Below are 15,252 nucleotides of genomic sequence, written 5' to 3' on the forward strand. Positions count from 1 at the left end.
TGTCAGCAAGACTCCCTGAAGGTGTTGATGGTTAGAAATGTCCTTATTTATCAGTCCAATGATGAACTTGTCAAAAATATGATCAGTGAAGACAGGGTCAGAATTATATTTTTTACTGATGACATTAATAAGCATCAGTTTATCATGTATATGATAAGTTAATAATACAATAATGTTCTTCTAGTGTGGTGCCACTGTCAGAACTCCAGTTGAACTCTGCCAGGGATGAAGTTCTCACACTGAAATGTAAGCTTCACTTGCAAACATACCTATCACTGTAACACTTTCTCTGTAGGAAGTACATGTACATGTGCTGTCATAGAAACAACAATACATTTACATTTACATTTATTCATTTAGCAGACGCTTTTATCCAAAGCGACTTCCAAGAGAGAGCTTTACAAAGTGCATAGGTCACTGATCATAACAACAAGATAGCCAAAAAACATCGCGAGTAGCCAAAACATGAAGCACACATTGTGAACAACCAAAGTAAGTGCCAAAGGGAAGAACCATAAGAGCATGTAGTTAAACAAGTTACAATTAAACAACATGAACCGCTATAAGTGCAAGTGTACCTGTGGAAAAAAAGCAAGCAACAGTAATAAAAACAATATATCACAGCGAGAACAAAAATTTAATACAATGATACTGTTGGTGTTAGTTGTACTATATATTAATATCACACATGTCCACAACAATACACTCCTCCTATAATATATAATGTGGAATATTTCTAGAAGTTTACACTGTCAGTGTTCAAAGGAAAATTAGTAGACATTTCACACACCTGTAATAACATTATCTTATACCATGGTCTGGGTGAATACTTGATTCTGATTGGCTGTAATAACATTATCATGATGTACAGTCAAATAAAGGAGCAAACAGTAGGACTAACCATCAACCCAAGATGCTGCAGTTGGTTGTGAAGTATGACAAAGTCAAATACTACTGGCAGGTACTTACAAGTAAACAAACTTAGCTTAGCTAAATTCTGAATATCATGAATATTTTTCAGTCTGCTTCTAGTGACAGCTCTACTGGAAATATTAACGTAATAAAGATGACAGGTAAGATATGAAGCATTCAATACCTCAATTTAACGTAATTTGACTTGGGTCGTATTGTCTTGAAGTACACAATTTCAGGGGGGAATCTCTTGATGCCTTTGCCCAATGGGATTGAGGCATAGCAGGGGATGTATAATGTAGTTATTAAAGGCAGTATACTGAATTATTTATTGTCACTTGCAGTTTTGCTCAATGACAAGGTCTCCTTTGAAAAGTGGTATTAAACTTTCATATTTTGAGGTTTCCAGAATGAAACTATTGATTATCATTTTTATAAGCAACTATTCAAATGATGTGACTATGCACTGGGTTCATATTCTGAATGATAAAGTAACATAACTATATGTGTTGAATGATGGTTAGGTTTTATAACATGCATTGGACTCTATCTACAGTATGTGCTAAATGTGGTGTGTATCAGTCAGTAGTTTTTTCGACCTATAGTCTAATGATGACTTGGGCTTTAGTTCAAAGTGATAGTTAATTTTTAGGATGACAGTACCACCTCATATCAAACCACTTTTCAAAACTCTTGAAATTTGATTAATCCCAAATGTATCTCTACATTGGATTACAGACTCTTGATTCTGTAATGTCTACCATTGAATAATTCAGAATTCATGGGAGCATTTGAAATGGTTTGAGAAAGTTCCAGAGTTCCTTGACCTTCCGGTACTCTGCGATTCATGAGGCGATCCTATTGATTTAAACAGGTGTAAGGGCCCTCCTCCTGCAGGGAAAATGTAATCTTGTCAGAAGACTCCTGGGTTATTGCAGTTGACACTGTCACTATGGCTATAGGAGCTCCAAAGTCAAGGGAACAGACATTATTCATCTGCCCATAACCTCTCATTGAAGTACAGCAACACAGTTGGAACAGTCTTGTGTTCATACTAAAGCCAAGTCCTCCAACTCATTTAACAAGAAGTGTTGCTACGGGTTTGCAGCTTTTTTGAGATGTTTGAGAAACAGTCAAATCAGATATTGGATTTGATTGCTTAGTAAACGGGACACAATTAATAGTGCACATGGCTCTCTGTGTGTGTGTGTATATATGCGTACACATGGGTGTGTTTTGTGTGAGTGAGAGAATGTGTGCGTGAGAGTGTGTGTGTGTTTGCACGTGCATTTATGCGTGCGTGTTTGTGAGCATGCCCAGATGACTCTTAAGCCTCCGTGAATGGGTATTTACCACTTGCTGTAGCTAAAGTTCACAGAAAGAGAGAAGGTGTGGAGGGGGAGTTGGAGCTGTGTAAAGTGGAGATTGAGAAAAAAGGAAGAGTTAGATAACAACATGGCACAGAAATATAACAGTAAGTCACATTTTCTCTTTTTTTATGTCCCCAGTGAACCATGTTCCTGTTGGATGTTAGACATGTACCAGATAGTGTGGTAACACTTCAAAGTATTCTGTGCTGATGATGTGTGTCATTTCCATTCAAACTACTGGTTTGAAACAACTTTTTTTCAGCAAACTAATAACTGTGAAATTTGATTATGTTTCTGTTTAGTTAAGACTAACATGAAAAACGTACTAATTTGTAAACGTTTTACACATGCTGTTTGTGTATTTGATATTTAACATAAATGTGTTATATTTTTGAAGTTGGAATACTCTATATCTAGACATAAAGAGGGTAAATTCTTTGTGAAAGGGCTTTATTTTCTCCCACAGTTATGTGAGCCTGTTGTGAAATCCAACAGGATTTTCTAATTGCAAAAACAGACAGATTAGTCTCGAGCTGAATCTATATCCCTTCCCCCTATTTCTCTGTCACACAGTGCAGTACTCCATCAGAGAGTACACGGCCGAAGATAAGGACGCCGTCATCTCACTGTTTCGTAATGGGATTTTGGAACACGTCTACCCGGCTTTCTTTAAGGCCATGAGTGATCCAGACCACATTGGGGTGGCCCTCAGTATCTCCATGGCGGGATATGTGCTGGGAGGAAGTTCCTACTTCCAGGCATTACTCTTCGGGGGGGCCTGGGCTGGGCTGGTGTACTACTGCTGCCACGAGATTTATGAAGGCTACATGAAGAGAAGATTGGGCACAGACATGGCCGACATTCAGGCCAGCTTCCTAGACAACCCCGACAATGGCTTCTGGGTGGCAGAGGCAGAGGTCAATGGCAAGTCCAAGGTGACCGGTGTAGTGGCAGTGACGGGGAGGAGGGGAGAGGATGAGGATGAGAGTGAGGGCAGTGGTGGCTGGAATGGAGGGATGATGGGAGCCCAAGAGATAGCCCAAGATGCAGGTGATGGTAGCTATGGTGAGGTTTCCCACATGGTCGTGTCTTTTGCTTGTCGCCGCAAAGGCCTTGGCGCTCAGCTGGCTCAGAAGGCCATGGATTTCTGCAAGGAGCGTGGCTACTCTCGAATCGTCCTGGACACCAGCTCACCACAGACGGCAGCCAACTCCCTTTATCAGAAGCTAGGCTTTGTTCAAACGTCCTCTCACAGTAACACACATGCTAACCGCTGGTTCTCCAAGTTGGCCAGAATCAATGTGATGCATATGGAGAAGTTTATCTAAGACAGAAGTTACTGTAGACATCTGCAGCATTCATCCACCCTTAAATGGACCTCCATTTAGTAATACAGCACAGCACAGCTTACTTCCAATCCAAAATACCTCCAGATACAGCCGTCATCTACTCACAAGCGGACAAACACAGCTATAACTGTACAGAGTATATCATATCATAATGTATCTTCTGTCCACTTTACAGTTTTCAAAACTAATTTAGTTTATTTAGAAAATCAATTGAAGGGTTTTACTTTGTGGTGGGTTATAAAGCCATAACCTCAGGGCATTGGAAACAGTAAGGCAAATTATTCTATCTCACCTGTATTTCACAATTAATTTATACAACTTTTGCTGATGTTTACTGAGAAAACTCAAATTAATGTTTGTGAAACATCCTTGGATATAATGCACAAAATAAACTATATACACATCACATAATGGATTGTTATTTTGTCCACTGAGAAATAAACGGTCTACAAAAGGAGATATTAAATTACAAAAACTTTCTTTTAAGCTACTTTCTGGGGAAAAGTTGAATCCCTTTGCCTCAGAGGAATTAATGCCAGCTGACTTCTAAGACCTCAAAACTCTTTGCTTAAAATACCAATGCAAGACGCAATACTATCCCAACTTTAGGAGGTTTAAAATTCTTTCGAGCTAAAAGAGCTGTGCGTGTAGCACAAGACAGGATAAAGAGTTCACTGTTTTGCAACTTAAATGGCAGTTTAGGTCATTGGACTGAGATTATGGACACCACACAATAGAACACCTGTTAGAATATTTTTTTCACAAACAGTAACAAATGTATTTTTGAACTTATACATTTATGTATAAAATGTTCTTTCGTTCCTTCATTCCTTCCTTCTTGCACTAATTATTAAATTGTTAATACTTCAGTACTTGGGGATCAATAAAGCTCCTCAATAAAGCTCCTTCTACTATTAATACCATAATGCATAATGCCTGTGATAGGATAAGTTGAATAAAATATCACGCAACATGTTCATTGTTCAATACTTACCTGTTTACCTTGATAGCTCACATGAAAAAAGGACTTTGAATGCTGATATGATGCCAGGTGTGTCCCAAATGAGTTCAGTAGAAAGGATACCGCAGCTTGGCATTGAGATGCATAGACATGGTCTCTAGCATCAAGACATCAATCACTCTCCCTGCACATGTCAAAAAAGATTAGGCCAGTAGCCAGCCAGCAGATGTTTAACTAGCCAGAGAAAGTTGAGCCTTAATGCTACTAAACCTGTTGTCATCCATTCACAATTATAAAGGCCTCTGGTTGCAATTCTTCTCATGTTCAAACATTTCTGTCTGAATAATCAATTACCTTATCATGGTTTCAACAAACGCTTATAGCAATGCAACCGAAACCCAGCTTATGTAGTAAACACCCCGCACAATATTAACATCCAAAGTATGTTTTCTTTTACAGTTCAGTTGGAAGTTTCAGTAGCATACCAATTTTCTTTTGCATACATGGTCCTCCTGCCTTAATGTTATCTTCGGGTCATTCTGACCCATCAGTCATTGTGACCCACCGTCGTATTGCGACAACTTTACCGCATACAAAAACAAAGTGAACCTTTTTCTTTTAAACATTGGGCTGTCTCAGACCCCCCACATTGCAAAGGTTAAAAGAAAATTATTTGTATTTGTATTGGGTAAAATTGCGTAAACACAACGATGGTTCGTTATGAACCTTTGGGTCATGTGACCCAAAGGCAGCTCAAGGGTTTATCATTCATAGAACGAAGATTGTTATTATTTGTACTTCCAGTGGCCTTGGTTTCCCCAAAAGGATTGTCCTGAAATGGTAACAATTACCTCATAGATTTTTTGTCATGCTAACACTAGTAAAGTTTCATCAAATTTGAGATAAAAGTTCAACGTCAAAATAATTTCAACAGAAGGTACTCTGAAAAATGTCTTTGGATAGTTAAGGGTCACTTTTACTGGTAACTTTTCAGTATTGTGCTATGCTTTGGGTTTTCAGTCCTGAGAAAATGTTTTGCAACACTTTCATTTTAACAAAAGTTTGATTTGATCTCTCTTTTAAAAGGTGCAAACCAATTCCCAGGCACTGCAATTGAAAACATTCTTTTGAAGACATACCTTTGATGACTTCACAAGTTAATTCATTTTTAAGTATTCATAAAAACAAATATAATCAAAATCCCATAGTTTTAATTTATTAAGATGAATCTTCCTTTCAGATTTTTTATATTCTGTAGCAAACACTCAAATCAAATCAAATGAAAATTGATTTGTATGGCCCTTTTTACAAGCAATGTCACAGAGGGCTTCACATACGGCCATAGAACTGCCCCTCAACCAACCTAAACACACATTCTGTATATTGTGCCATATTAGACAGTAGCATATAACTGAGATAAATGACATCCATGAAATACAACTGTGTATTGCTGTTGTCTTGGAGCTAGAAGTGCATTTGTTTAGATCATGCATCATCTTAGGCCAATCACCAGACTCTCATATAATCACTTTCCATCTTTGTTGTGTACTTCTGAACTTCCTTATTAGCTTTGCAGTTGAACTTCACAACAGTGACTAGCACCTGGCCAATTACTCTAAATATTAAATCACCCTTGAGTAACAAAAGCATGCCAAATTGCAATGTATATGGATAGCTCATCCAGCAATGCCCAATTCTGCACATTTAGGAGCTGGCATTCTGCAGAATCTGCACTTTCTCTAAATAATTGGTCAATTTGTCCATTCACTGCATGGTTCAAAAATGATAAATATGTTTTTCTCAAAGAGGAACACATTAGAGCACAGCACACACTGTAGAGACCTTAACAGGTATAATATGTGAAACAGGGGAGATCTTACTAACTAGATTATTTACATTAAATATTAACCATATAGGACAGAGTGAATACTGCTACTATTGTGCTTTCCAAATTAAAAGTAAACTACAATTAGGCTCCTTCTTGTTATCACGCTGCATTGAAACTTAAAAATGAAAATATTGGTCAATATGAATATAAATAACTTTAGAATTGTTAATGAATCATTACTGAATGAGTGTTCACATCAACATAACCCTGGTGGATGAATGTCCCAGACAGCAGACTCATTTCCTGGGCCCTGACCATAGGTCAACTCACAACTGCAATAATGTATGTTGTAATTACAAAGAGACATTAATCAGTGTTAAAAAAATATTCACTGTATTGTCTAGAAGAGTAAAAGGCGTTGCTCTGTTACATTTACATTTAGTCATTTAGCAGACGCTCTTATCCAGAGCGACTTACAGTAAGTACAGGGACATTCCCCCCGAGGAAAGTAGGGTGAAGTGCCTTGCCCAAGGACACAACGTCATTTGGCACGGCCAGGAGTCAAATGGCAACCTTCAGATTACTAGCCTGATTCCCTAACTGCTCAGCCACCTGACTCCCAGGTTAAATCGATTTGCCACAAAGTTTTACTATAAAGAAGTTCAAAATGGAACAAAACATTCTTATCACAGCCTGCAGTAACTATGATTCATGGACTGACTTGCCTCAGTCAAGACATGTGTCACAGGAAATTAATAAAGAGAATAGCATGTCTGGTTCAAAACAGATGAGAAATGGACCATAACTATTAAGTTGATGATAATATAGAGAGATTTTCATGGATGTAGTCTTAACTACTTTACACCGTTCCTACAACCAATTAGCCCCTTTGTGAAGTCATGCATAAAGGGTTAAGATTTGGATGCTGGGTTCTTGTGGGTGGTTCCTATGCCATTGTAAAAATGCCTGACATCTTTAATATGGGGATTTGCAATGGCTTTGAAGAGTCACTTGAACACCAACTACCTAAATAAAGAAGTAACAAACCATCCAGCCACAAGACACCCTCCTGAACATCATCCTTCATCATAGTTACGATCACTGCTATTGACTTTTTTGCAGTCACTGTATTGAATTCTTGTTTTCATCTTTGATTTTAAATGTGTGGTAACCTACCGTTTGGAGATATACAAATTGCCACTCTGGGGACATGTAAGTCTATGATCAAATGGACTACATGAGAGATCAGTGTGTAAAGTTGTAGTGTGGCTCATCAAACCAGCAAAACTGTGATGATAGCATCTGCCATATTGTGCTGGCTGATCCAGTGTATATTGTGTGGTACAGAGAGACACTGAAACATTGACGAGAAAAAGCATTCCTCTAAAGGAAGTGTTGCCTTGTTGCCACTCCCTCCCTGGTAAGCGAGTACTGGCTGCTCTCAGAAGAAGACATATGACTACAGCCTGTGTCAAGGTGAACCATGATTCCTAAAGTGATTCTAATGGAGCAGACACACAGTATTGACTGACTTAGAATGCGAGATAGCAGACCTAATGGGTCTTGACAGAACAACAACTTACATTTTTCATGATGACATTTATCAAGGGTATTAGATGTTCGACCGTTTGACAAAGCTACATGATATTTATAAACAATCCATAGTGCCTATGCCAGTTCAGCAGCACAAGGGCAGCACATTGGTTCCATTTTTTTCCTCTGAAGGCCAACATCATACATCTGTCAAACTAATTCTTACTGACTTAAATGTGCTGCTAAATATAAAGCAACATTATATAATGTAGATACCATCAAGGAAGCATAACACTCGGTTTGAGACGGTGATGATGATTGATGATTTCAAACTTACCATGGCCCCATACTCAACACCAGTGTTACTTTAGTACTGTTGTCTGCTGAAAGCCTATTAAGGCTATTGCTTTTTAAACAGGAAAACATCATTGATACACAGAGTTCAATCAGGCAGTTACAAGGTTACTTGCTTTGGAAATGGATTGTGCCTGCAGTCTCAGTGATGTGATACAGCAGCAGACACTGCAGAGGGCTCCATGCATCTTCAGGGAGTGGATTTAGCAGGCTTTTTAATTATCTGACTCCAATTTTTAAATTAGTTTTTTTTTATACACCAAAACTAATAAAAACAATAGACAGTGACAGATCTTAGGAGAATTGAATGAGCTTATGTGGAGACAGCGTGTCTATGTTCAGTCCTTATGGGATTACGACCTCCGGTTACAGAGGCTGAGGAAATACTATTGTAAAACAATTAAACAACAGAATCAAGCCCGGGTTTTCACAAATATTAATTCATTCATATTCAAACACCATGCCCATGAGCTGCACATAATAATTTGTAGCTGTTTCTTTGTAATTTCTGTCCATAAAACCTGCTTACAGGTGAACTGGTAAAACAAAAATGTTGTATACATCTCAAATAGCCATCCAAGACAAGACAATGGTGAAGATGTATTTGATCAGAAATGAGCGTTGTATCTTTAGTCACAGTTTACATCAACCTCGTCAATCATAACAATTCCACCTTGCACTGCATCCGAGACAAGCCTTCATCCCCCATTACCTGTTTCCCTTTCCTTCATTGCCCAGACGAACCATCACACCAACCAGTACGAAAACAACTAGTAGCTCCAGTCCACTGTTTTTACATTTGTGGTTGAAAAATACATAATTATTACCCCGAAAAAGCAGAACAGTTGGTTGGGAGCCAGTTACAGAGGACAAACACACAGAAGGATATTTACTAATCTGTGTTCCACGCATAAAGGAGAACCGTCTGCTCTGCTTCTGCAAAGACACCATCTTCCAGGTTTGGCAGAGAAGTCCAAGTCCTTCAGAATAGGGATGTTTATTTTACCTCTGGAGACTTCATTGTTGGTGGACAGTGATTGTGTTTCCTGCCAAGTCACCATACAGCTTGCTCCTGGCCTAGCCTTTTTTATACCCCACACAGCAGGTTTCCTTCCTGCCTTATTCCTCCTCATCAACAGATTCATGACTATGGAAAAGCTGCTGAGAACTAAAAGATGGTGGGGAAGCATTATCCATCAAATAGTTTCCGTAGGGACCAACACTAAGGCCAAGGCTACACTACAGACAATAAGTCTGCTCTGGATCTGTCACTGCAATAAGGGATTATTGAACTGCATCTTGTGAGTGTAGTTCCAAACTTCTTCTACACTTAAAAATCTCCTTCTGCAGCATTACAAAAAAAACACTTGATGGATGTATCAGTGAGAGTAGACAGAAACATAGGGACAGTCAGGTCAATATGACTCATTCAGAAAGATAAACCTAAAGCCACTTGAAAGCTTTTCAATTCCCTTTATTATCTTTATCAGTACTTCATCTATAGAATAAGAATTAAACTCATGGATAAAGGATCTTTGCACCACTTGAAACCAACACATTTTTATCTACCCTGATAAATATCCTGAGCAACGTGAAGACGACTCCTCCAATATACAATAACTAACAGACTAGTCGCTTGAACAGGACCAGAGAGCAGGACATCCAGCATTTGTTCTTTTGTTTCTTTTGTGACATGGTGATGAGTCATAGTATTTACATAATATATGTGCTAATCACTGATAACATGTTGTGTGAATTTTAAAATAGTAAATTGAATGACAATTGTATACTGAGCCTCTTGACCGTACAATGAGTGTTCTCATTTGAATACTTCAGTGTTCAACCATTTGGCATTGATTGATTGCCTTTTCTAATTTCCCACACCTCCCAATCGGCATCATGCTTTAGTGCAAAATATGCGTTTCAGATCACAGTTGAAATCTGTGATATAGTGTGATATATATGAAGAACAATTGTCAGGTTGTGTTCCTTATCAGCAAGTGTTTCTGTTTTCATTGCTATGGAGCTGCAGGGCCTTAAACAAGTAGAAGGACAATGAGATTGTCTAGAACAAAAACAACACAATGAACTGGATTCATTTTCGATTGCCTCTTACCCACTAAACACCATATTAATGTAGGGGCATGTTGAGTCTCAGAGAGCAGAAATGGTGTAGCACAGTTCTCCAAGCCTAATTACAGTATATTGATTGGAAAATGTGTTGGCAATGGATTACAATGAGGTCATATCCTTGGTGTTATATTCACTGATGTTGTATGCATGGTATCGTGACAATATTCTGACCCACAGATAAAAAGATTGGAATTAAATTATGACTATGAGATTGATAACTATAATCCAACAATTTGAAATCCCATCATAGCAAGTGATATCTTTTAGCAAGTCTCTCTATGTAATGCATATTTAATAGGGTAAACAAGAAATAGATTCCACAACCTAAAACACGATTGAAACAGTGGAATAGTGAGCAAAGTTATTTCCCTGATTAAAAATGCATCATAATTTCTTTTATGAGAACATTCCGGCAATGCCTCGGATGGTTGTCCCAAGGACATTCTAGACTGTGATTCTGTCATGACTGGGGTGAGATATTCATGCAGCAAAACCTTAGGCATGATGAGTGAGTTACCACATAATGTCTGGAATGTGTTATTGTGAGTGACGTGCCTGCTGGTAAAGGCCATCTAATGTCTTGCTACTAGGAAAAGGAGACAGGTCGTGGTTCAGTATATAGAATGAGAATTAAAAAATGTAACCCTCATAGCTGTCACAAATCATGAGGTAGGATAGATAGGATGTTACACCAATTTGTTGTCGAAAACAAGTTTGCATCATCATAGGCCAGGAGTATGAGTTCTTCACAAGAACACACCTACTTATCAGTTGACCCACACTCTTTGTGATGGAGTCCAACCTGACGTGACCTGCACAATAGTATACGTTTTTACAAAAACAGAAGAAATACCACTGTTGTAAGACAACAATGGTTCAGTGCACTTTTTGGTTAAGCGTTCATTCCAGATTGTCTCCCCTCAAGGCATAGAGATATCCTTTGACCAATATGACAGAATTCAAACATTGAGACAGAGAAAGGAGAAAAGAAAACAATGTTTCTTCTGACTAAACTAACTGTATAAAAGGGTAATTTATTTGATGGGTCAAATCCAAACCTTGATATCTAACTAACACTTTTCTTGATTAAAGAGTTTTATCTCAATTCTAAAAGTACTATGACTCATGTATTCTTGAGTTTGTGAAATATTAATGCAATCAGACTACTGTACGTCTTGTTGAGAACATTTTAATTAAATGCTGTATTACGATTGATTTCTGAGTACTTTGTTTTATACAGTCAGAGATATTTTGAAGTGCAAAGCACCTGCTGCGTGAATAAGGCCAAGAGGTCTGTTTGCATCAGTCAATCAAAACTAGGATTGAGAAGCACTTTAAAGCAAAGTGATTGAAGAAGAGGGTATTATTTTAATTATTTTTGAACTTGATGAAAAGCACATTTTGTACAGTAATCCTGTTTCTTCAGAGGTTCAAAGTGGATTGATTAAAAAAATTATGATTTTAGCCAACTATCCAAAGACAGTTTCAACAACATGGTGAAACTCTTTGCAACATACTAAATTATAATGATTAAGCAAAGAAAAACAATATACATCATGATGTATACAAATATGTGCTTTGTTACCTGCCACTTGAGGCTAGAGCAAACCATTCTTAGTCTTTGGTATTATATGCAACCATACACAAAAGTAAGAAAACTGCTACTCTAAGTGCATTACTCAGTCAATCATTTATCAAATTAGTTCAAATGAGTCACAGGAAAACGGCATCTGGTTTCTGTTGGATTACTCTAATAAATTGAAGTTGCACAAGTGCTCTAAATGTTCTAAGTGCATCTGTATACCACTCAACCACCAATCAGCAAATCATAATGTCAAGGACCCCCCGCTCAACAGATGTAACAGAAACAACCATAAAAGTGATGTAGAACTTACCAGAAATTATGAATGGTGACAATGAAGCTATGCAATCCGATAATGGGCTGTTATACAAACTCCCAACTGTTTTGAAATGTCATGTGGATTAATTTTAGAGAACGTGTACAACCAATAGGAGTTCAGGCAAGTCATGGCCCCCGCAACTTTGTTTGCAGGCAGAGAAGAGCACAGTTCCACATGCTAGACAACGGTGGCAGCAACACAGAACCCAGCCTCGTCCACAAGTGATGATTTGAAATACAGATGATAGGTCAAGCAACTCCCTTCATAACCTCTCAGCACTAACCCCTTTTGCCTTCAGATGAATGAAAGGTCATTAGATGGATTATTGCTAATTGGCATCCTCATTCATAATCAGACTTTCTGCTGTATTGTCCCGTCTATTCCAACTGACAGTCACTTTATATATTCATACTCCTTCACAAGTAACATGCTTATTGTCCATCAGTTCCTCTAATGCACTTTTGATTTGAATCTTATGTGAGCCGCCGTCAGTCAAAAAGGAGTCCTTTTGTCTCTCTCTATTTCTCCATCTCTCTCTCTTTCTCCATCTCTCTATCTCCATCTCTCTATTTCTCCCTCTCTCTATTTCTCCATCTCTCTTCTCCATCTCTCTTTCTCCATCTCTTTCTCTATCTCTCTCTCTCTCTTTGCACAAACTGAGCGAGACAATAGGAGCTCCTCTTCATTCTGCCAGTCAGATCACCATTAGCCGAGAGCCCATCACCTTTCATAATGCAAGTCAGCCTGCTCTCAAATGCATCCATCTGAAATTCTACAGAATCTTAAAAGCTTTGCATGCCATTTGTGGTTAATATCATCAAAATAAGTTGTGTACTGCAGATGAACCCTGAAGTATATGATGGCTGAAGGGAATGATGGGTAATGCCAAACATCATCTCTCAATCATAAAAGTCAGCATGTTAAAATGTTACCAAAATGCAAGTTTTTGTCAGCACAATACAGTATACAATATGTGGTAGATATAGTGGTGTATATACTGTACTGCATGTGAATTTATGTCAACATAGAATCTTGTACTACTACTGTAACACTTTGCATTACACCATCCTCTAGCTGCATGCTGATTTTTCATGTTGCTGCAAATTAGCTAGCAGATGTAGCAGAGCAAGGGATTGCTGCATGATATTCTCCGGGTTTAGGGCCTAATTGAGACAAATGGCTGGTAGACATGTTCTAGATGTTGCTTTGAACAGGTGATGGAACGGAGCATCCATGTTGTTCCATATCACTGAAAATACACACAGCTTAGAGAAGCTCTGATGCTGCAATCCAAACCAAATGTTTTGGATGCAAAACAATACAACTTTTCTTACTAATGAAAGTTTATTTTAATACGTCAGTTCTTTGTGATGTCACCTTATAAGGATGTTTACTTTATGTAACAATTACCTTTCTTCTTTTTTTTTTACATTTACTTAATATAGTAAATACACAGAACAAATATGTGGTTCCTGAGGTGGGAATCAAACCCACAACTAAAGTGGAGCTCTTTGTACTAAAGGGAAATTCCCTGTACCCATGCACCCTCACAAATTATGTATTTGAATAAATGTGTTATCAACCTCAGACCATGGTTCTATGGATATTATTTAACAAATCTGACAGGATACTTATTGGAAAGTGTTTTCTAGCAACATTTAGATTACCACCAGTGGTAGCAGAGATTAGGTACTGTGTACCAACGTTTATTTACGTAATTGTTTATCCATGAAGCAAAGTACTAACATGCATACAGTGAGACCACAAGACCCCTGCAAAAACCTGTTACACACAAGAATGGCCTGAAGAAGAAAGTTTATCCATTCCTCAAATAGACTTTGATTGAACAACAGTAGCTAAACTAGCTCACCCAGTCACATCATGGCTGGAAGCATACAAAAGGCAAGGTGTGAAATGTACAGACTGAAAGATGATCACATACTCTGTGTGTTTCAGTCACTCCAGCCTTGTCAGTCACTGGGCCATTGCGGCCAAATCAGTCTTTCATTTGCCATTCTGAAATCAGAGCTAGACTTGCTGCAGTCACAGAGGTGTTCTGAGAGATTGCACTGCATGCACACATGGCTTTGTATTCCCTAGACCCAGCAACCAGCCATGCCGTTAACTAGCTTATTTACATATACTTCTCTATTCTAGTGGTGTGCACTGCAGAAATATCAGAATTTAGCATAAATCAAATTTTAGAACCACACAATAGGCGCTTAATGTCTTACTCACTTTTTGCTAATAATGCCAAACTTATGAATGCCTATGTTTATTTGATTATCATGAAGCAAGCATATTATTATTTTATGACCTTTGTGAAATAGTTGACTTGATTGAACTCAGGAATGCATTATGTAGTTGCAATAAAGAGCATGTGCTGCAGAGCTAATGAGAGTTATCTGAAGATCTTTCTATCTTTCAAGTTACACTACTGCCTTCCCAAATTCATCCTATGTCCATTTCACACTGATAAAAGCATTGATAGTAGGACGTCCCCCAAGGGCTTGGAATATATTTAAAAAAGCAATTTTTCTGTGTCAACAAATGAAAAGACAGCCTTCATCAGTGCTTAGTTTGTCAAGTTAGACATGCATCATCCTTACGCTAACCTAGGCACAGGCTGAAACCATGACAACAGCTGTGTGGCTCGGCGCTGGCATTGTCGCCTCACTTCGGTGGCGGGTGAAATGGAAGCACTCACTGCTCACAAAGGCCCTGGCACACTCAGCCTGGTAAGCACTTAAAAGATTGCTGTCATCAAGCTGGCCGTTCAAAGGCAAGCAATACAGAGATTCCTTGTCACAGAGGGTTTGTGGATTGCTGTGATGGTGCTCCTTCCTGTTCCACTGTCATGATCCTGAACACGTGGTGGTGAAGCGGCTTTCCACTCCAAATGGGACTGAAT

General features: G+C 38.4%; 1 protein-coding gene across 1 annotated transcript; it reads left to right on the forward strand.

Moving 5' to 3' along the window:
* The first annotated feature begins 2,367 nt into the window (after positions 1–2,367).
* Positions 2,368–3,610, forward strand: LOC136946426 (putative N-acetyltransferase 8B). The gene is made up of 2 exons (XM_067240756.1): positions 2,368–2,386; positions 2,856–3,610. Exons 1-2 carry the CDS (start codon positions 2,368–2,370, stop codon positions 3,608–3,610), a joined length of 774 nt encoding a protein of 257 aa, XP_067096857.1.
* Positions 3,611–15,252: the final 11,642 nt, after the last annotated feature.

This window comes from Osmerus mordax, chromosome 7, assembly GCF_038355195.1.
Source record: "Osmerus mordax isolate fOsmMor3 chromosome 7, fOsmMor3.pri, whole genome shotgun sequence".
Lineage (NCBI taxonomy): Eukaryota > Metazoa > Chordata > Actinopteri > Osmeriformes > Osmeridae > Osmerus > Osmerus mordax.